This window comes from Eleutherodactylus coqui, chromosome 2 (assembly GCF_035609145.1).
Source record: "Eleutherodactylus coqui strain aEleCoq1 chromosome 2, aEleCoq1.hap1, whole genome shotgun sequence".
Classification (NCBI taxonomy): domain Eukaryota; kingdom Metazoa; phylum Chordata; class Amphibia; order Anura; family Eleutherodactylidae; genus Eleutherodactylus; species Eleutherodactylus coqui.
In genome coordinates this window covers 175,236,206-175,257,964 of record NC_089838.1, presented here as the reverse complement: position 1 = coordinate 175,257,964, position 21,759 = coordinate 175,236,206, and the positions used below count along the sequence as shown (strand labels likewise).

Below are 21,759 nucleotides of genomic sequence, written 5' to 3'. Positions count from 1 at the left end.
TGTTTAGGTCAAGCTTTTATGTTAAGAGGGTTGTCCAAGTTAAGGAAACCTGTGTCATCGGGTCACCAATGCCTTAAAATAACAAATCAGCAGTTACCTCTCACTGCTTTCCAGCTTGTCCTTCGCCACAGACTTCGGTCTTACTGTGACATCCCTTTGCATGCTAAGCCTGTCAACAAGCAAGCTGCAGCAGCCAATGACAGCGCTCAGCGATCATTGCTAAGCACTGTAATTGGGTGCAACAGCAGGTTTACGGGACATCACAGCAGCCTGTAGATAGAGAAAATGGAGTCACGAGCCGCCGGCGGAGAACAAGTGTGGTGGGAGAGGTGAGTAACCGCTGAGGTGATATTTTAACACACGGGGATCCTGGTGACAGGGGTTTCCTTAACTCAACAACCCTTTTAAATACGAACATATTAGTGGTAACTTTTGCTGATTTTTTTTTCAATTTTCCATGTCACCATAGTATATTTAAAAACGAATCCTAATAACTTGCAGTTTTCATTCTGGCCTTTAAGCCTAGAAATAGTTTGACACTTCCTGTTAATTTCATTGTAATCCTGCTTGTCATAAATGTGAGACAACTATTGAAAAGTTTTCTCTACAGCACAGGAAATACTAGTCTATGATTAAGCTTAGCAACCAGAGTAAAAACAAGATATTATGATTTTTTTTCAAATATACAAAGTGACAGAGAAGAAAAAAAATTAAAACATTTTAAACTTATGTATGACATAAAAACTTGATTTAAATAATAGGTAATTTTCTTATGACACATTCTCTTAAAAATAGCGGAGTGTCCCCATTCAGCACTCTCATTAACTAGACCAGAGAGCAGCAACAAATAGTGTCACTCACTCTGAAAGGCCTCTCCTGTTTGTACATTATCACAAACATTCTAGTGATTTCAATACTGGACTTTTCATGTGGGGCAGAATAGGCTGCATGAAGCGCCGCAAGCCATGGTAAATTCTGCATCAAAACCCACAGGCTACCTGTGGATTTTGATGCAAATTTGAAAAATGGCTTAGAACCTGCCTGCAATTCCATATCAAAATCTGCATTTAGACCAGAAGATTTTAGTGTGGAATTCCGCAGATGCTGATTTAGCTGGGTCCTGCGGTGTAATTCCATCCCATGTGAAAGGTGTGTAAGAACTAGCAGCAAGGTACCCTGTAATTGGTGCATCATCAGCAGACCCCTCTACTAAAAGTCAACATACCCCTTAACATCTAAGACTGGTCTGTGCCAGACCATGTTATAGTAGGAAGGTATAAATTTTTTATTGTTATTATTCCATATGTTAATGCCTGTTCCATGCAAACAAAAGCATTTCCCTGTATATGTAGAACTCTTTAAATTGTTCATTTTTACAAAAGTACGTGGCTTGATTACAATTACACGGATTCCAGACAGTATTTGTGTACATGTCTGGTAGTTAGCTAAGATAACCCACAGATATACAAGGTTTTGTTGTTTTGAAATGTAGAGGTGTAGCGGAATGATTTTTTTATGCAGATTCCAAAAATGACCTTTAAAATTCCGTATCACATCGGATTTTTTCATAAATCCGGAAAATGTGAAAACTACAAAAAAAAGTTTTTAATTTTTTTAGGACATTCATATATAACAACGTTTGTAACGTGTGAAAGTGCAAACATACCTAACATTTGCCACTTGGCTCCCCTTAAAATTTCCTCTTTTAGGATTGTCTTTGGTGTTCCTCCGTACAGTCCTTTTTCAACATCCAGCAATAGTCGGCCATCATATGTGCAGTCCACTTTCCATGATTTCTCTTTTCCATCACTTTAGTATCCTGATGAAAGCGCTCACCATGTTCTTCCGTAAAATCACCAAGATTGTCAGGAAAGTAATTTATATGAGCATGAAGAAAGTGAACTTTGACGCTCATGTTGCAACCAAGCAGTTTATAGGATGCTAACATCTTATCGACTAAAATGGTGTAATTTGTAGCCTTCATGGTCCCCAAAAAGTTTGTACCACATTTCTGAATGCAGTCCATGCTCATAATTCGCACTCAGTCATGGTTTTCTTGAATATATTGTCCTCCATTCATCTTTGTATTTGTGGGCCTATAAAAATGCCAGCTTTGTTTTTTTTTTCAGAAGTGATTGATGGAAACTTAACACCAAGGTACTGAAAGCATTTACTGTCCCTGGTTAAAGCTGTCACGAATTGCTTCATTAAGTCTAGTTTTATGTGTAATGGTGGCAACAGTATTTTCGAGGGTTCAACCAGTGGAAGTGGGTACATCGAACGGCATTAATTCCCTTTTTCCACTTTCGCAGTTCCTCAACCCCTCCACACATGGACGGCACACATTGTGAGGAGCCCATGCTTTGTTTTAATCTGCTAGTTTAATCTCGAAGTATTGAAAATAAGCATTATTATTTACGAAAGGCGTAATATTTTGCCTCTGGTTTTCTGTCGTATAACAGCCACATATGTAGCAAAACATGTCTGGATGATTGATACAACCATGTGAAGCCATTCTACAACCGAACGGTAACTATAAATGTAGAAGGGAGAGGTGGCGTGAGCGAAGAGTCATATTGGCATGCCAAGATTACTTTCTCTCATGTCTAGGCTTTGTGAGTGCGACAAATCTTGACACGATACAGATAAATGAATTTCATTTATGTAATAAGCTATGTATTTATGTTTATCTATTCCTTGCACATTCATTCCATCCCTCCAGAGAACATTTACATGTTACAAACGTTGTCATATATCAGTCATTAAGAAATTACGTTTTTTACATTTTCATGAAAAAGCCTGACATTATACGAAATTTTGAAAGTCTTTTTTTTAGAATCTGTGAAAAAATCCATTCCAATACACCTCTTTATTTAAAAACAGACGAAAGTTAATTATCTGTGTTAAAATTTCCTAATAATCTTTTTATTTTGTTACACATAAAAGACTGATAATTTCAAGATTGTCTGTGTGTTTTAAACAGAGGGAACAAACCTTGACAGTAGCTCCTGGAAAGAAAAGCCAATTTCCAGTGTCCATTGGATCAAGATTATCTTCTAATATGACCTGCTTATGTGCAGCATTGATTATAAGTATGTTGTCCAGTGCCCAGCATGCCTCATACACATCTCCTGCCTGTGTGGGATCCTGTGCCCACCGAAACTGAACGTTGTCTCCTTTGGCTTCGTAAGGAAGGTAGATAATGTGGATGATTGTACTGACATTTGAAGGAGCGCTGGAAAAAGAGAAAATGAATAAACATAAATATAAAAGTACATGAGCCATTTGGAAATTACTTGGGTTTTCTGCATTGATTACTAATAAAATTGATTGTTATCCAAGTCACAATTATAAGACAAACACAATGTAGCAAAACTGAATCACAGACAGTAGCACCGTTGCACACACTTGCGTTTTTCTTGGGCATTTTTTTCACGCGATTGTCAATGGGACTTTCTAATGTTAAAAACGCATTGCAACTTGGTGCTTTGCAATTTTGGGGTGATGGGATTTTAACATTAGAAAGTTCCATTGACAATCGCGCTAAAAAAACGCAGCGATATCGTGTGAAAAAAACGTGCAAGAAGAACGCAAGTGTGCAGGAACCCTAACTCTTCTAAAAGCTAATTGGCCAAAGACAGAGCTCAGTGTTTGATCGCTGTGGTCTGTTGACTGTAGTAGCCTATGGCATCCCATACAAAGGCTGCTGCAGCCTATAAACATCATGTAAGAGCGGAGACTTGGAACAGCTAGTGAGTGATATGTGAGGAGCAGGGAGAGGTATGAGCTGCTTTATTATTTTATGGTATGAAGAAGCTAGTTTTAACGAAAAAAGTTTGAACCTGAACAACCTCTTTGAGGGTAGTAGTGACAGACCTACAAAGGACCCTGCAAACACCTCTGTTCATGTGTCCACTATTGGATAAAACACTGGGCAAAAATTATCTTCATGAGAAGAAAGCATAAAGAATACTGCTGTTCTCCATAGAAAAGATTGTGGTTAGGGGCAGACTGGCTATTGAACCCACCGGAAGAAATGACATAGCATAAAAAACACACATACTCACCTGTGTCAATCCTCCCAGCACCCGGCCTCTGTAGTTCACGTGACATCTGTCTCACACTGACTTCCGTATTGTGCGCTATGAGCAGTCCCCAGTCTCACCAACGCTGAGACAAAGTATTCAGCGCAGCAATCACACATCATAGAAGTCAGCTTGGGAATGATACTGCATGAATTACAGAGTCTGGCCGGTGGGAGGATCTCTAGAGATAGGTATGTATGTTTTTTTATTTTAATAATGCACATAACAGGCAGCATTACCATAAGGGAACATGAGGAGTATTATTATTAGGAAAAAGGGGACAAGCAAGGCCTTATTACAAGAAGGGGGCCAGGAGGGACAATAGTACTACAAGGAGGCCAGAATGGATATTGTTAGTAAACAGGGACTATGAGGGGCATTCTTATTATATGGGGGACAGGATGGATAATATTACTAAAAGGTGGCCCTGAGGTGCATTATTGCTGAAAGGGGACCCTGAGGGGCATTATTACTACAAGGGGTCAGGAGCTACATTATTATTACAAAATAGGACCAGGAGGGGCATTATTATTACTAACGCAGGGCCAAGAGGGACATTATTATTGTTCAATCAGTTTTATTGAGACATTTTTCAGATAAAATAAACATGTCAAGAAGGTTACGCAGGACCTTGTGAAAAGAAAATGAACATATCATGTAATAATACAAAAAAGGAATAATTTGGGCCAACAACTACTACCTCACTCTTAACTTTTATGGCGTCTAATACCCTCGGATGAGAATATAGATTTATTACCTCAGGTAGTACTTGGCCTGACAATAAGATTAACTTCTATCCTTACCAATATAAGAAAAGAAGAAAGAAGAAAAAGAAAAAAAAAGTGTATGGGGGGAATTGGAGATGTTAAAGAAGAGAGAAAAGGGAGGGGAGAGGGGGGGAAGCAGGCAGGTTTAGTATTGTTAACCCTGACATTCTGATGGCCCAAAGATGGGTCCTACATTCATCATGCCTAAGAGAGCAAGTCTTGGAACTCTGTAGAGGACTCAAATTCTATCCATGACTGCCATACTAACAGGAATTTATCTGCTTCCCTCACATTCTCCAACACACAATTCCTCCATATGACACAGGTGTGACATCTCTTGTTGCAAAACCCAAAAACCTCTGAAAAACTTTGACATTTTCCGGTCTCACCAAATTTTGCACCGCGTGAGCCTTCTCCGGGTCCATACTGAAACCCCTTGGAGTGATAATATGGCCCAGGAAAGAAACTTCTTGCATCGCAAAAACACATTTCTCCTTTTTAGCAAATAAACAATTCTCACGCAGTACCAGAAGTACCTGGCAAACATGACCCACATGAGACTCATAATCAGGAGCAAAAAAAAAATCAGAATATCATCTAGATACACCAGAACAAATGACCAATAAACTGATGCAAAACTTTGTTTATCAAAGCCTGAAATATCGCTGGTGCATTAGTTAGACCTAAAGGCATAACCAAATACTCAAAATGTTCCTCCGGGGTGTTAAAAGCCATTTTCCATTCATTCCCCTCTTTGACCCGAATAAGATTATACGCACCATGCAAATCCAATTTAGTAAACCAGCTGGCCCCCCTTACCCGACTAAACAGTTCAGGAATGAGTAGCAACAGATAGGGGTCCCGCTTGGTAATTTTATTCAACTCCCCAAAATCTAAACATGGTTGCAACCCTCCATCTATCTTCTTGACAAAGAAAAAAACTGCTGTCAATGGGGAGTGAGAAGAACGAATGTACCCCTTTTTCAGACTAATGAATCATGAATACATTCTTTAAGGGACTGTCTTTCAGGAGCAGTTAAATTGTAAATACCCCTTTTGAGTAATATACACCCTGGGATAAGTTCAATAAAACAATTCCCTACCCTATGAGGGGGCAACCTGTTTGCTTGCTCCGAAGAACAATGTCCACAAACTCTTGGACAAAGTCAGGAAATTCAATCTCCTGGACCGTAGATACGTTTATGGGCTTACAGTTTTGACTACAAGAAGGGTTCGATTTAAGAATATCCCCCTTAACCCAATCTATCACTCAATCTATGCGTTCGCAATCAAGGCAGGCCAACCACCATCTGTGGGCCCAAGGGAACCTTCCCTCCAACCTCCAGGCCTCCTAGATTTTCCACCAAGATCCCCGATGTAGACAGGTCTGGACGAAGTGTCCCAGATGACCGCACAACAAACAACGCTCCCTGAAACTGTTCCTGCCCTCGCCTCTAAAACCACCGACACAGCCTCTAATCACATGGGCTTATCTGTATCTGCTGATTCCCCAGAGAAACCAGGAGATTGATCACCACATCGCTCTCACCCACCTTCTAATGAAGATGGCCAATCACAGGGCATCGTTGTTTCAGTTGCCCAACAACAAGATTCTGCACAAAATTCCTCAATGGCGCAAAGTCCTGATTTTCCCCTCCGCAAGTGACATCCTATCCAGATCATCATAAATTAATACTAAATAGGGCAAAAAATTCTCCATGGACAACAGCGCCTCAGATGTGGGTGGCAAAGAAAAGGCCCAGGCCTGTGGGTCTCCCTAAGGTCTAGATATCACTATCCCCACCTTCTAACTCTCATCCCTCGAAGATTTCGGGCGCAACCTAAAATAACATTTACGCGACTCCTTAAATGTAACAAATTGTTGCCTGTTGCCCCAAAATACGGTCAGGTAAATCAAGCTTCGGTTCTTTCTCCAAACTCCCCTGAACTCATTGTCGCTGTTTAACATCAGCGACCTCAATTACCAGCATTCGGAGCTGGCTGGAGAGAGCCTCTATGGGATTCATGACTACACCCTACAAAAGACTGAATAGAACAATTGAACAATTGAGCCCAAAGTGAAAAGGAAATAAAAACCCTTTACAATCACCCTCAGATGTGTTCCAACAGTAATACACCCAGAACCACACTCACCAAAGTCAGAGAACACAATGCAATGAAAAACCCGAACACCAACATAGTGACTTAAGACTCTTTTACACGGGATGAGTGTCGAGCAAACGATGCTCGACACTTGTCACCGTGAATACTTGCTCCTGTACTATTACACAGGAGCGAGAATCGCTGGATAGCTCACAATACGGCCAGCAGGGAGGCGGGGCGGCTGGAGGAGAGTTCTCTCCCCGCTCTCCCCCTGCCCCTCTTCATTCACTGTAAGTAGCGGCTGTTCAGTACTGAATGGCTGTTGTTTACACTGAACAATGGTTGTTCAGGATTTTAAGCAAGCTTAAGACTTAACGACTGGATGATTCTCTTCCGGTCATTCAGTTTCTGCATGCTTTTACACGGGACGATTATTGTTCAAATTCCCATGGGAGCACAGGGTTTTGAATAACCAGAACGGTAATTGTCCCGTGTAAAGGTGTAACAGTAGAAGATTCTTATAGGCAGAAAACTTTAAATGTATGGATGGTTTGACAGCTATATGTGAAGTAAAACCTTCAAGGGTTTGAAAGTGAGAAAAATGATCTTTCTGAAAACTTTAAAAAGTTCTTTTCGAAAGACGTGGTCAAATTTAGAATTAAAAACAACGAAATAGAGATATCAAAGACAAATCGAAATCTTAAGATATATGCGCAAAGGTATCTTTTAATGCTAATTATCGGTTTGCTCAAATTAATAGTCTCCATAAATTAGTACCTCTCAAAGTTTTTGTTTGAGATTGGCAGATGAGAGGATTCCATTTCTCTGTCCTCTCTCAATCGGATGTGACTTTCTTGTCATGGATATCAGAGTATTGAATCTTAGAGGAAACAAGTATATAGCTTAATTGGCAGTAGATACTCAGTAGTTTCTCCGATTCTTACAATATTTAAGTGCTCAAATGTAATTAGAAATACAATTGCCAAATTTCTATTTTTTGGCCAGATTAAAGTTAAACAGTTTGTTGGTATAACAAAGCACCAAGTATCTTACAGCTTTTTCAGTTAGTAAAAGATGTAATGTAAAATTAAAAAAAAAATGTGTTATTTAAAGAAGAATCAGAGTGAAAAGTTTAATAAACAAAAGAACCATTGCTTGAAAACTATTGATAAAAGTTCAATTTTGCTTTAATTTCTCTGGCTTAGGACCCCCTTCAGGGTTTGGGGTGGGATTGGTGGGAGGAAGCCAAGGATTTCTCTCTTATTGGTTTAAGTATTCTATTTAAGTAATTCTAAGTTTAAAAAAAAGAAAATAAGATATTACCCAACGAACTGATGACTGAAACATTAAAATAGTGTGTTGCAGCACATTTTTTTTAGATGTAGGCCAATTCTCTCTGAAGGCAAGTCCCCTAATGACAAGCAAACCTAAATGTGTAGAGTACTTGTGTGCACAATGTAATTATTTCAGATATGTTGAGCTTTGTGGCTTGATACTATACAAGAAACATTCCATGGTAAAGTATGATTTGGTGTTTTTTTTCCATTTCCAAAAAAACTGATCAGAAACCAGTTTGTGACAGCTGGTTTAGTTTTAGAATATAAAAAGAAATGTGGAATGTTCTTAACTTGTACAAAAACATTGTTTGACCTGGGCCAAAGCAACATCCAAATTGACAGCAGTGAAAAGGTTAAAGGGGTTGTCCCACGAAAGCAAGTGGGGTTATACACTTCTGTATGGCCATATTAATGCACTTTGTAATATACATCGTGCATTAAATATGAGCCATACAGAAGTTATTCACTTACCCACTCCGTTGCTGGCGTCCCCATCTCCATGGCTCCGTCTAATTTCGGTGTCTTCTGGCGTTTTTAGACGCGCTTGCGCAGAAGGGTCTTCTCCCTTCTGGTCGGTCTGGGCACGAGCGGCGTTCTGGCTCCGCCCCTTCTACGTGTCATCGCGTAGCTCCGCCCTGTCACATATGCCGATTCCAGCCAATCAGGAGGCTGGAATCGGCAATGGAACGCACAGAGCCCATGGTGCACCATGGGAGAAGACCCGCGGTGCACCATGGGAGAAAACCGCAGTGCATCCCTGGGAAAGGACCGGCAGCCATCTTTAAAAGAAGAAAAGAAGATGCTGCACGAACTGGGAAGGAGGTAAGCGATTTTTTTTTTTAAATTACAAACGGTATTGATTTTAACGGGGCAGAATGCGGGGGTAGGTTGAAAAAAAATTGCATTTCGCCGCGGGACAACCCCTTTAAGCAATGCCAATAATTTTCTTCAAAGTAGCTGTAAAGCTAACTCTACTGAGCAACTAGATTTTACGTAACATGCTTGCACAGGACAACTATATTGCATGATTCCCTGCATCTCAAAAAAGCCCCGTAGTAGTTCTATAAAGGTGGAAGTATTAAGGTATAGTTTAGTATGTGTTGTACTTGAGTTTTTGAAGTGCAAAGCATGCAAAACAAAACGGGATTGTCAGGTAACTGCATGTCAGGTAAACAAAATATCAATATTCATAGCAGTATCCATGACTGATAGCATACATAGGAGCATACCTGAGTTTCTCTAGGGGCGTCCAGTTGGTAGCATTGCTTTTGGCATAGGAAACGACAATGCCAGGATCAGAGTAGCTAAATCGGCATAAGCCTGATCCTGCAAGATGAAACCATATTAAAAAATGTTAAACTGTGACAAAGGGCATTTATTACTTCCTCAATAACCACAAATTGCTAGTAACCTCTACACACAATGCCCATTTTTTATATGTTAAATTACTAAATCAATAATGAAATGCCATAAGAGCTGTTGCTGAAAGTAATCTACAGATTTATCCATGCTTAAGATGCCAGCATTGATATAAAAGTGATAAATCACAGCTGAGCTGTGTAACATATTTTAGATTTCCCTCGGGAGCGATGTGAATGATATGCATTCTGTAAGGATGTATATGTTACTGACATATGACCTAAATATTACTGACACCAAAATCATTACATTGTACTTCCACGTGCTACCTTTAAATAGACAAGCATCATTTAAAACAGAGTTAATAACAATATAGCAAATATGTGAGGTCAAAAGTGGAGAAAAAATAGGACGATACACACAGAGTTTGTATGAAATTTGTTACATATATTACTTATGCAGTGGTCCGCTAATAAAGTAATTAGAATAAATTGATCAGACTGTAATTTCAATGTAATGCTATTTATTAAGAGATATTCACATTTTCGTTCACTAGTTGGTGCCTTGCTAAAATATAAAAGATTAGTCCTAGATCAGATTGGTACAGGGCAGATATTTGCATAATCATTTTAAAATTTTAGGATGCCTGCTGCATTTCTCAAGGTCAGAAGGGCTCTTTTATAGAAAAGCAATAGTTTATAACTTACTGTTTGGCTGCCCATACGTGTGCAAGTTTTGTTAAGGTTTTTTATGCGGTTTTTTAAGCCAAAACCTCGAGTAGATTTAAAAAAAGAAAAAGAGAGGTAGTATTTATCCTTTATAGCCTCTCCTTTCACGATCCACACCTGATTTTGGCTTCAGAAACTGCATCAAATAGCTTGAATAAAACCAGGATGTGTGACAGCCTCCTTTTAGTGGTACCATACATTAATGACTGCACATGTTAATGATTTGCACATGTTCAGTTTCAGTTTAAAGGGGTTGTCCCGCGGCAGCAAGTGGGGTTATGCACTTCTGTATGGCCATATTAATGCACTTTGTAATATACATCGTGCATTAAATATGAGCCATACAGAAGTTATTCACTTACCTGCTCCGTTGCTGGCATCCCCGTAGCCATGGTGCCGTCTAACTTCAGCGTCTAATCGCCCGATTAGACGCGCTTGCGCAGATGGGTCTTTTCCCTTCGGCTCGGTCCGGCAGCAGCTGCGTTCTGGCTCCGCCCCCTTGTACGCGTCATCACGTAGCTCCACCCCCGTCACATGCGCCGATTCCAGCCTCCTGATTGGCCGGAAGCGGCACATGTGCCGGGGGCGGAGCTACGCGATGACGCGTACAAGGGAGCGGAGCCAGAACGCCACTGCTGCCAGACCGAGCCGAAGGGAAAAGACCCATCTGCGCAAGCGCGTCTAATCGGGCGATTAGACGCTGAAGTTAGACGGCACCATGGCGACGGGGACGCCAGCAACGGAGCAGGTAAGTGAATAACTTCTGTATGGCTCATATTTAATGCACGATGTATATTACAAAGTGCATTAATATGGCCATACAGAAGTGCATAACCCCACTTGCTGCCACGGGACAACCCCTTTAAGCTGCTCCCCCACTCCAGTCTTCTGTTTACTAAGGCTACAGTCACTCCTGTGATCACTGCAGCCAATAGGAGGCCCTGAAATGATATATGATCAGGGACATCCCATAAATCTGTCAAAACTTCCGCTTTAGGCCTCTCTCACTGGTGTTTGCAGAAACGCAGTGTTTTCAATGCTGTGTTTACTGCGTTTTAAGCAGCGCTTTCACGCATTTTTGACAACATTTTGAAAATGCAGCCAAGGAAGCTGAAAAAAAAAAAATCAACCCTCACATAGCTGCCGCCATCTGGGACTCTTTAGCTGTTCTCCAGAGCTCCGTGCAGGCTACCGGGCACTTGTCAAGCCGACAGAGGATCTTTTGCTAATGATGGGGATAAAAATTCCCGCCTCGAGCAAGAGATTGCTCTGATTGGCCCTGGAGAGTCCCCAACGGTAATAGTTAGGTAAGTATTCCTTTTTTTAACGTAGTGCAGCTAGCACTGGCGTTTAGCGATGCCAAAGACGTGGTACCAAGTTGCGCGCTGAAACCACTGCCCATTCATTTCAATGGGTGACAGCACTGAAAATGGCCAAAGACACCCTATTTCCCCCAAGATAAGACATACCCCGAAAATAAGCCCTAGCCTAATTTTTTGGGAGGCTTGAATATAAGACCGTCCCCAAAAATAAGCCCTAGTAACACCACATTAAAAAAACAATACATTACCTAGCAGGCTCGTTCGAGGTCCCTCCTGCTGCTCTCTAGAGGTTCGGCACAGTTTCCGCAGTCCTCAGTCGCTTGTACAACATCACTTTCTGGTTACAGGATTCATAGGAAGCGATGGCTGTGATTGGTTCTTCAACCATGCTCAGCAAATCAATGCAGCACTGGATAAACCAATCGCAGCCATCGCATTGGTTATGCCAGCGTTGCATTAATTAGTTCTTCGACTGCTGCTTCACAGCCATCGTTTCCTGGCGGGATTTATAAACGCCGTAACCAGGTAGTGATGTTGTATGAGCGCCCGAGGACTGTGGAAAGTGTGTCGGAGCTGTGGAGAGCAGCGGGAGGGACCTGGACCAAGCTTGCTAAGTATAAGACTCCCCCGAAAACAAGACCTAGTGCCTCTTTTGAGGAAAAAATGAATAAAAGACAGGGTCTTATTTTCAGGGAAACACGATAGAACATGCATCGCTGTTAAAGCTCAGCGTTAAAGACGCCGCACTTTGATGCTTGTGTGAACAGCTCCATTGAAATGAATAGGAGCTTTGTACAGCGTCAAGCACAGCGCTGAAAAGGCAGCTCTAAACGCTGTACAAAAACGTCTGTGTGAGGGAGGCCTTAGAAGCCCAAGTAATTTGTTTAGGAGATATCACCAGACCAGAAACCCTGGTGACATTACTTGTCAAATGCTGTGGCACCGAAACTGTGCTACAGTGCCACAGTGAGTATATTGCTTTTATACAGTTTTGCTTTTTCATCTCCATCTATAAAGTGCCATAACTTTTTAATTTTTTTCATCAGCAAAGCCATATGAGGGCTTGTTTTTGTGGGAAAACTTGTATTTTTTTTTACTGTATCATCTCACTGTAACACAAAAACTTAAAGCATTTTAAGTAGGGTGAAATAGGAACAAATGCAATTGTGTCATTGTTTTTTGTCCTATTGTTTACAGCATGGTAAAACAGAAGTTTGATTTATTGTGCAGGTGAGTATTATTACTGCAACACCATATTCATATAATCTATAGTACATCTTACTTCTTTAAAAAAATAAGAAACTAGAGATGAGCGAGCACCAAAATGCTCGGGTGCTCGTTACTCGAGCCGAACTTTTTGTAATGCTCGAGAGCTCGTTTCAAGTAACGAACCCCATTGAAGTCAATGGGAGACTCGAGCATTTTTCAAGGTGACCCATACTCTGCATAGGGGAGGGTGTGTGATTCACCTAAAAACATCAGAAAGTGATGGAAACACCACAGAAATAGATAGGGAACAGCAGGGGCAGCATGCATGGGTGCATCGGAGGCTCCCATGTCACACTATTAAGCCAAATTGTGGGCAAGAACCTGGTGGTCACCCCCCCTAACAATTTAGTTGGGCCAGACCATAATCAGCAAGGCACATGCGCTGGCACATCTTAACTAAGCACCACACTAGGTGGAACGAAGGCCAATCACCGCCTGCGGGTGACACCACTGCCTCTTCTCCTGTGTTACATGCTGGCATTGCTGTCCAATCCCCCAGGACGCAGCCACAAGCCTGCATCCACAACGTACTGAAATTTTTCCCAGCACAGCATCCAGCTGTCCCCATCCCAGACGGGGTAAGGCGCACCCCTTCGCCTACTCAGTAGTCCACAGCGTACTGAAATTTTTCCCAGCGCAGCGTTCAGCTGTCCTCATGCCACACAGTCGCTTGATAGCCACACCACCCTCATGTCTATTTATAAGTGCGTATTGGATGAGGAGGAACAGGAGACTCACACTGCAGAGGGTTGGCAGGGCTTGGCAGCGACCCTCCTTGAAATTGTGGGCGATAGCCCACAATGCTAATGAGATTTGCTGATAAATTAATGTATGATCATAATTCCAATCCCATGCGACCTCCATCACAAAATTTCATGAGTACTTCTACACATTTCCACAATTCAACAACCCATTCTAAAACAAAAGATTTGTTTACCCAGAGTACAGGTGCACCCCTGAAAGATTTGTTTACCAAGAGTATAGGTGCACCCTTGAAAGATTTGTTTACCAAGAATGCAGGTAAAAGCCTAAAAGATTTTTTGAGCGACAGCTCGTACTTGCCAAATGGGATTAAGGTGGTGGTCCACCGACAGGCAAGCTACCGCCTGTCCCAGGCCCTGCCTCTCCCCAAGGGGCTTGTTAACCAGTGCCCCAGGGAAAGACAGCATGAACTGTAAAGAAATTAGTGGCCAAAGATGGACAACGCGCTGGGATATGTTTCCGTACACCGTGTGACCCTTTTAAAATTGTGCTTCATAGCTGACAAATCGCAGACAAATTAATCTATGATTGTAAGTGCCATCCCATGCCACCTCCGTCACAGCATTTCATGCCACAAACGCCAGCATAGGGGGACTCAGAGGTCAGTACTTCTATATTTTTAATGAAATAAACAACTCATTTTAAAAAGATTTTTTTTTTTTACCAAGATTGCAGGTGAGAACCTGAAAGATTTTTTGAGTGAGCGTGCAGGGTATTTGTTTACCAATAGTATAGGTGAACCCCTGAAAGATTTATTTACTAAGAGTATAGGCGAACCCCTGAAGCATTTGTTTATCAAGAGTATAGGTGAACCCCTGAAAGATTTGTGTACCAAGAGTATAGGTGTACCCCTGAAAGATGTTACCCAGAGAGCAGTTGAACCCCATAAATATTTTTTTAACATAGAGCTCATACTTGCTCAATGGGATCCAGGTGGCGGTCCACCGACAGGCAAGCTACCGCCTATTCCAGCCCCTGCCTCTCCCCGAGGGGCTTTTTTACCAGTGCCCCATGGAGAGACAGCATGTGCTATGAAGAAATGAGAGTGGTCAAAGCAGGACAATTCATTTTGTATCAGTGTCAGATAGCTGGGCACTGCGCTGGGATACATTTGTGGCCTCTATGGGCGTATGAAGCTGGAACCAGCACGTTTGCTGAACTCTAGTGGTGAACCTCTTCAAAATTGGGGGCGAGAACCTGGATGCGGTCGTCAGAAAAAATTGTTTTGATAGAGCCTGGAGGCAGCCCTCCGAAAAAAAATAGTTTTTACAGAGCCTTTTGGCCCTCTCAAGAATTGGCTGTTCAGCATGCTGACATGCTGGTTTAGGAGGAGGAGGAAGATCAGAGAAGGATAGACCAAGCTAATTCTACCCTTCTTTGGGGTGATAAAGGTGCATGGTTCTCCAGTTCCAGCTTAAATATACTTTATGTTACGCTGCTTTCCACAGGTGGAGAAAAGAAGTCTGGGGAAATCCAGGCTTTGTTCATCTTAATAAGTGTAAGCCTGTCGGTGCTGTTAGTTGACAGGCGGGTACGCTTATCCGTGATAATCACCCCAGCAGTACTAAACACCCTCTCTGATAACACGCTAGCGGCAGGGCAGGGCAGGCCAGCACCTCCAAGGCATACAGCACAAGTTCGGGCCACGTATCCAGCTTTGACACCCAATAGTTGTATGGAGCAGAGGGATCACGGAGGATATTGGTACGGTTGGCTATGTACTCCCTCACCATCTTTTTACACTGTTCCCTCCTACTCAGCCTAGACTGGGGAGTGGTTACACAGTCTGGCTGGGGTGCCATAAAACTGGTCAAGGGAAATCCTGAGCAGTCCAGGCCAAGTGCCGGTTCTAGGAAGGCGGAAGGAGCTGGCAGGTTTCCCCTGATAGTGCCGACAGCAGTAAAATAAGGCCTCGCAAAACGTCACGACGAACACCTTGTCGGGGCTAATGGGAAATAGCAGTCTTTGACACATTTTCTCAAAGTGCGTAGAAGGAGTGGGAACGCACACTTGAGTCAACCCACCGCAGTTGCCCCTCTGTCGCCTCCCTTTGGGGCAGAGCCACGGAGTCCCCGAGTCCCTACTCTGCCTTTCCGGCTGCGGTGGACACAGACTAAGGGTATTTTACATACACTTTAAGCCAAAAATAGATAGTGTAAAATGTGTACAATCTTGTTATATAGTGTGAATCGACAGGACACACACAGGGGTATTTTGCATACTCTTTAGAGAAAAATAGACAGTGTAAAATGTGTACAGTCTTGTTCTATAGTGCGGATGAAGAGGACACACACTAAGGGTATTTTACGTACGCTTTAAGCCAAAAATAGACAGTGTAAAATGCGTACAGTCTTGTTATATAGTGTCGATCAACAGGACACACACTTGGGCCTATTATGCAAATGCTTTCAGCCAAAAATAAATAAAAAAATGAAGAATGAGGAGTTTTGTTAGTTCCTATATAGTCTGTGTACACCAGTAGCAGTATACTGTATAGAACCGGTAACAGTATGCAGTATACAGCTGGGATGCTTGTGAATGCTTTGTGTGCACTACTGGTCCCAGGCAGCCAAACTGATGATGCACAAAAGTGGAGTTGTAGTCCTAAAAAGGGCTGTTGGGTTCTTTGAAAATGGATCCCTGCCTAAACGCTCCTTCTAACCTATAGTAACGCTCTCCCTCATTCACAGCAGCTCTGTCCCTCAGCTAATCCAGCCTCTGTGTCAGGGGCGAGCATCAGGTGACCTGAGTTTTTATGATCCTAGGTCACCAGATCCGGCCAGCAAATCACTGCTATAGACGTGCACAGGGTTGGCACCTCATAGCAGGAGGTGCCAAAGCCTTCCCTGCATGTTCACTGGCTAAAAAACCTGCTAAACATGTGGGGAGGAGAGGGTTACATTTTCTCGAACACTGTGTGGTGCTCGCTCGAGTAACGAGTACTTTCAAGCATGCTAATGCTTGAAAGAGCATCAAGTTCGGACGAGCATGCGCGCTTATCTCTATAAAAAATCTTTGTGTAAAAAAAAAAAAAGGCAAGACCAATGGCTTTTTTGCACTGATGGAGCTGTGTGAGGGCTTGTCTTTTTTGGGCCAAGCTATAAATGGTTTATTGGTACCATTTTTCTACTGTGACTACTGCTGCATGGCCACAATCAGACGTAGTTGCAGTTGTAGCCATTACAGGCGTGTGCCAGCTGTTAAACAGTCATCATACGCCAAATATGGAGTAGGCTTGGCTCCTGAGTCCGTTTCATACCCTCCCGCAACCTATGACATATTGTCATAGCTCTACAAAGGATTAAAGCATTAGTGACTACAGTGAGATTCTCACGGCTCACAATGTAACAGTATGCTGGTTTCACAGGTTATTTCTACAAACAGCAGTGGTATTGCAGCACAGTGATGGTGATGGAACAGAAGTAGTGCCCATGCCATCATTAGAGGCTTTTGGCTGAAATATACAACCAACATCCCGCCCTAAAACCTAGGATCAGGGATGACTATGATTCTAACCATTCAGCTGCTTGGGAGTCGCAGTAAATAACAGGCTCCGTCTGTCAACTTATTGGTTGCCCCATTGCAGTTGGGGCCCTAGAAAAGGCCCCCAGATCTGCAATAGGTACATTGTTCCAAGATTATGGCCTAATAGATATACATATATACACACACATATACATATTTAAATATATACATACATATATATACCGTGTTACCCCGAAAAGAAGACCCTGTCTTATATCAATTTTTGTCCCAAAAGAGGCGCTCTTATTTTCAGGAATGTCTAATTATACTTACCTAGCAGGCCGATCCAGGTCCCTCACGCTACTCTCCGAACCTCCGACGTGCATCTTGCAGTCCTCGGCTGCCCACAGAAGATCACTTCCTGGTTATGGGATTCATAAATCCCACCTCCAGAAATGCAAACCAATGCGATGGCTCTCATTGGTTCTCAAGCGCTGCTCAGCCAAACAATGCAGTGCTGAATGAACCAACCACAGCCATCGCATTGAAAATCAGAGCCATCGCTTCCTGGAGGTGGGATTTATGAATCCTATAACCAGGAACTGATCTTCTGTGGGCAGTCGTGGACTACAAGAACTGCGTTGGAGCTCCAGAGCGCAGCAAGAGGAACCTGGATCGAGCTTACTAGGTAATGTATTCTTTTTTTTATGTAATGCAGCTAGAGCTTTTTTTCACTGTTGGGATTATATTTCAAGCCTCCCCAAAAAATCAGAGTAGGGCTTATTTTCAGGGTAGGTCTTATTTTCAAGAAACATGGTATATTTACATAACAAATATAATTTTATATATACACAAACACACACACACATTATATATTTATACACACAAACACACACACACAAAACAATGACAGATGAGCATTGGTGTTGATATCATATTATAATTATTTGGAGCCCATCTGCTTCTACTGTCTGTGTTCCAGTGAATGAACATCTGCCGTCCATCTTTGCACCATTCCCCACACCAGGGCTCCAAATTTTAATCAGATTCATTTATTTTACTTAGAAGAATCACGTTCAGAACCAATCAACCTCATCTTTACTTCGTCAAATACATTCATGCAGCATGAAAGATGAAACTGAACATGATTTTATACATAATAGTCACATAATAAGAGGAAGATTAAGACATCTCCCGCTATTTTAATTAGCAAAATCCTACATTGCTGCAAAACCACCAATAGTTATTTTAGGCAATACATTTAGTAACTAAAACACATAAGTGATAGTCAACAATATGTTCACACATTTTGAAAAAAAATTTCAAAACCAGGTCATTTTTACTTAATGTCTATGATAATTCTTTATTTAAAGTGTGTTCCGGCCCAAGACTAACATTTTAAAATCTAATGTGCATCATCATATTGAGTAATTTTGTAATACGCTCACTGTACCTGGTCTAGCTACTTTCTTCAGTTTCTGTCTATTCCTCTGACATCCTGTCCACATTAGCTACTTCCTCCCCTGTCCATATCCTCCAACATCCTGTGAGCAGTGCATGATGGGAGGACAGGACCGGAGGTACTGTGCTGTATTACTCATGTGCATTTCAGAGTGCCTGAAACTCTGTCTGTCTGCTTCAGTAGCTTGCTCTGGCACTCTGAGTGAGAGGGAGGTTGGTGCCAGTAAGTTGTAGGACCTGTGAGCAGTGGGTGGAGCTACAGTACTGGCCAGTAAACAAGATGTATGCATGCTGGGAGTTGTAGGTAACAGTCGGCTGCTGCTTAATATGGTAGTGATGCATGTAAACACAGCGGCAGATGGGCGACTGCACCGAATAAATAAGGAGGTTCAGAATGGTAGATAAAAGATTAAAAGATTCAGGTTTCCACTACTTAGCTGTACCTATCAGATTTTAGCATTTTCAGAATTTCCATTTGTGCCCAGAAAAAAGCTTTTAAGGAACAAAGAAAACAATTTCACTTTATTCATAAATGAAATTGGATAAATAAAGGAGTTACGATTTTTTTAAAACGCAAAAAAAAAGCTTGGTCACTAAGGAGTTAAATAACTTGAAAATGAAACATGCTAGCTATTATTCAGTTTTACCAGTGTAATTAGGATGTTTTAATTTTACAGAACATATCTATTACTCTCGCTTATGAAAAATTTTTTACATTTGTTGCACAGTGTAATTAGAGGCATGAAAACTAAAAAATGCAAGTAACTGTTGCAGTCCACTGATTTAACCCCTTAGTGACCAAGCCTGTTTGCACCTTAATGACCAGGCCAAATTTTGCAAATCTGACATGTGTCACTTTAACATGGAAAAACACCAGAAAGATTTTGCATATTCAAGCGATTCTGACATTGTTTTTTCGCCACATGTTGTACTTCATTTAGGCGGAAAAAAAAGACCGATAGAATTTGTGTTTATTTATTAAAAGCGCCAAAATTGGGAAAATGTTGAAAAAATTGTCATTTTTTCACATTTCCAACTGCAATATCGCAAATATGTGCAAACATAATATAGAAATTTTTGCTAAGATAAATATTTCCATCCGTTTACTTTATTTTGGGCGCACATTGGAAAAACTTTCGGGTTTTTTTTAACCATTTAGGAGACGTACAAATTTAACATTACTTTTCAGCATTTTGAGGGACACTTTATTTTCCTACATCAAGCCAAGATTCCAAAGGCTCATAGGAGTCAAAATGATAGATACCCCCACAAGTGACCCCATTTTAAAAACTACACCCCTTAACGTATTCACTGAGGGGTGTCATGAGTATTTTAACCCCACAGTTTTGTTTCAGGAGCCAATGCAATTTAGAAGAGAAAAACTAAAATTTCATATTTTTGCAAATATGTCATTTTAAAGACAGGACTTTTTCTATAGTACACATGAAAATGAGGATTTGCACCCCAGAATGGATACCCCTGTTTGTCCCGTGCTCAGAAACATACCCATTGTGGCCCTAGTATTACGTCTGTATGCAATTGGGCCCAAAATGAAAGGAGCAACCGGTGGCTTTCGGAACAGAAATTTTGCTTGAAGGAGATTTAGGCCATATTGCACACTTGTAGAGCCATTGAGTGACCAAAACAATGGAGAACCCCCACAAGTAACCCCATTTTGAAACGTAGACCCCTTAACGAATTTATCTAGGGGTACGATGACGTTTTTGACTTCACAGTGTTTGAATGAATCTAAGCCAAGCCGAAAGAAAAAAATTATGATTTTCATTTTTTTGGCAATTCTGTCATTTTAAAAGCAGTTTTTTTTGTACAGCACATATATGAAGACTTGCACCCCAAAATGGATAAACCTGTTTGTCCCGTGCTCATAAACATACCCATTGTGGCCCTAGTATTACGTCTGTATGCACAATGGGGCCCAAAATGAAAGGAGCAACCGGTGGCTTTCGGGACAGAAATTTTGCTTGAAGGAGATTTAGGCCCTATTGCACACTTGTAGAGCCATTGAGTGACCAAAATGATGGAGAACCCCCACAAGTGACCCAATTTTGAAAAGTAGACCCCTTAACGAATTTATCTAGGGGTACGATGACTTTTGACTTCACAGTTTTTGAATGAATCTAAGCCAAGCAGAAGGAAAAAATTATGATTTTCATTTTTTGGCAATTGTGTCAATTTAAAAACAGTTTTTTTTGTACAGTGTACATAAGAATGAAGACGTTCACCCCAAAATGGGTACCCCCATTTGTCCCGTGTTCAGAAATATACCCATTGTGGCCCTAGTCTGTATGCACAATGGGGCCCAAAATGAAAGGAGCAACCGGTGGCTTTCGGAACAGAAATTTTGCTTGAAGGAGATTTAGTACCCATTGCCCACTTGTAGAGCCCTTGAGTGACCAAAACGATTTAGAACCCCCACAAGTGACCCCATTTTGAAAAGTAGACCCCTTAACGAATTTATCTAGGGGTACGATGACTTTTTTTACTTCAGTTTTTGAATGAATCTAAGCCAAGCAGAAGGAAAAAATTACGATTTTCATTTTTTTGGCAATTTTGGCAATTTAAAAACTATTTTTTTTTGTACAGTGTACATAGGAATGAAGACGGTCACCCCAAAATGGGTACCCCTGTTTTTCCCGTGTTCAGAAACATACCCATTGTGGCCCTAATCTACTTAAAGGAAACATGGCTAGGCCTATAATGGAAGGAGCACCAGTTGGATTTCAGGGTACAACTGAATAAATTCCAGGCCCCCTTGCCCACTTGTAGAGACATTGAGCGGCCAAAACGAAAAAGAACCCCCACAAATGACCCCATTTTGAAAACTAGACCCCTTAACAAATTCATCTAGGGGTATACTACGTATTTTGACCCCACAGTATTTGACTAAATCTAAGCAAAGCAGAAGGAAAAAATTACGATTTTCATTTTTTTGGCAATTTTGTCAATTTAAAAACTGTTTTTTTTGTACAGCACACATAGGAATGAAGACGTTCACCCCAAAATGGATACCCCCGTTTGTCCCGTGTTCAGAAACATACCCATTGTGGCCCTAAACTACTTACAGGACACATGGCTAGGCC

At 41.5% G+C, this 21,759-nt stretch overlaps 1 protein-coding gene across 1 annotated transcript in view; it reads right to left on the bottom strand.

Moving 5' to 3' along the window:
- RELN (reelin) overlaps window positions 1-21,759 on the bottom strand; it is a 655,909-nt gene that overhangs the window by 379,159 nt on the left and 254,991 nt on the right. Inside the window, exons 9-10 of the mRNA XM_066591974.1 lie at window positions 9,522-9,618; window positions 2,995-3,235 (exon numbers count right to left, since the gene is read on the bottom strand). Coding sequence (XP_066448071.1) covers window positions 2,995-3,235; window positions 9,522-9,618 — 338 coding nt within the window. The remainder of the gene's footprint in view (window positions 1-2,994; window positions 3,236-9,521; window positions 9,619-21,759) is intronic.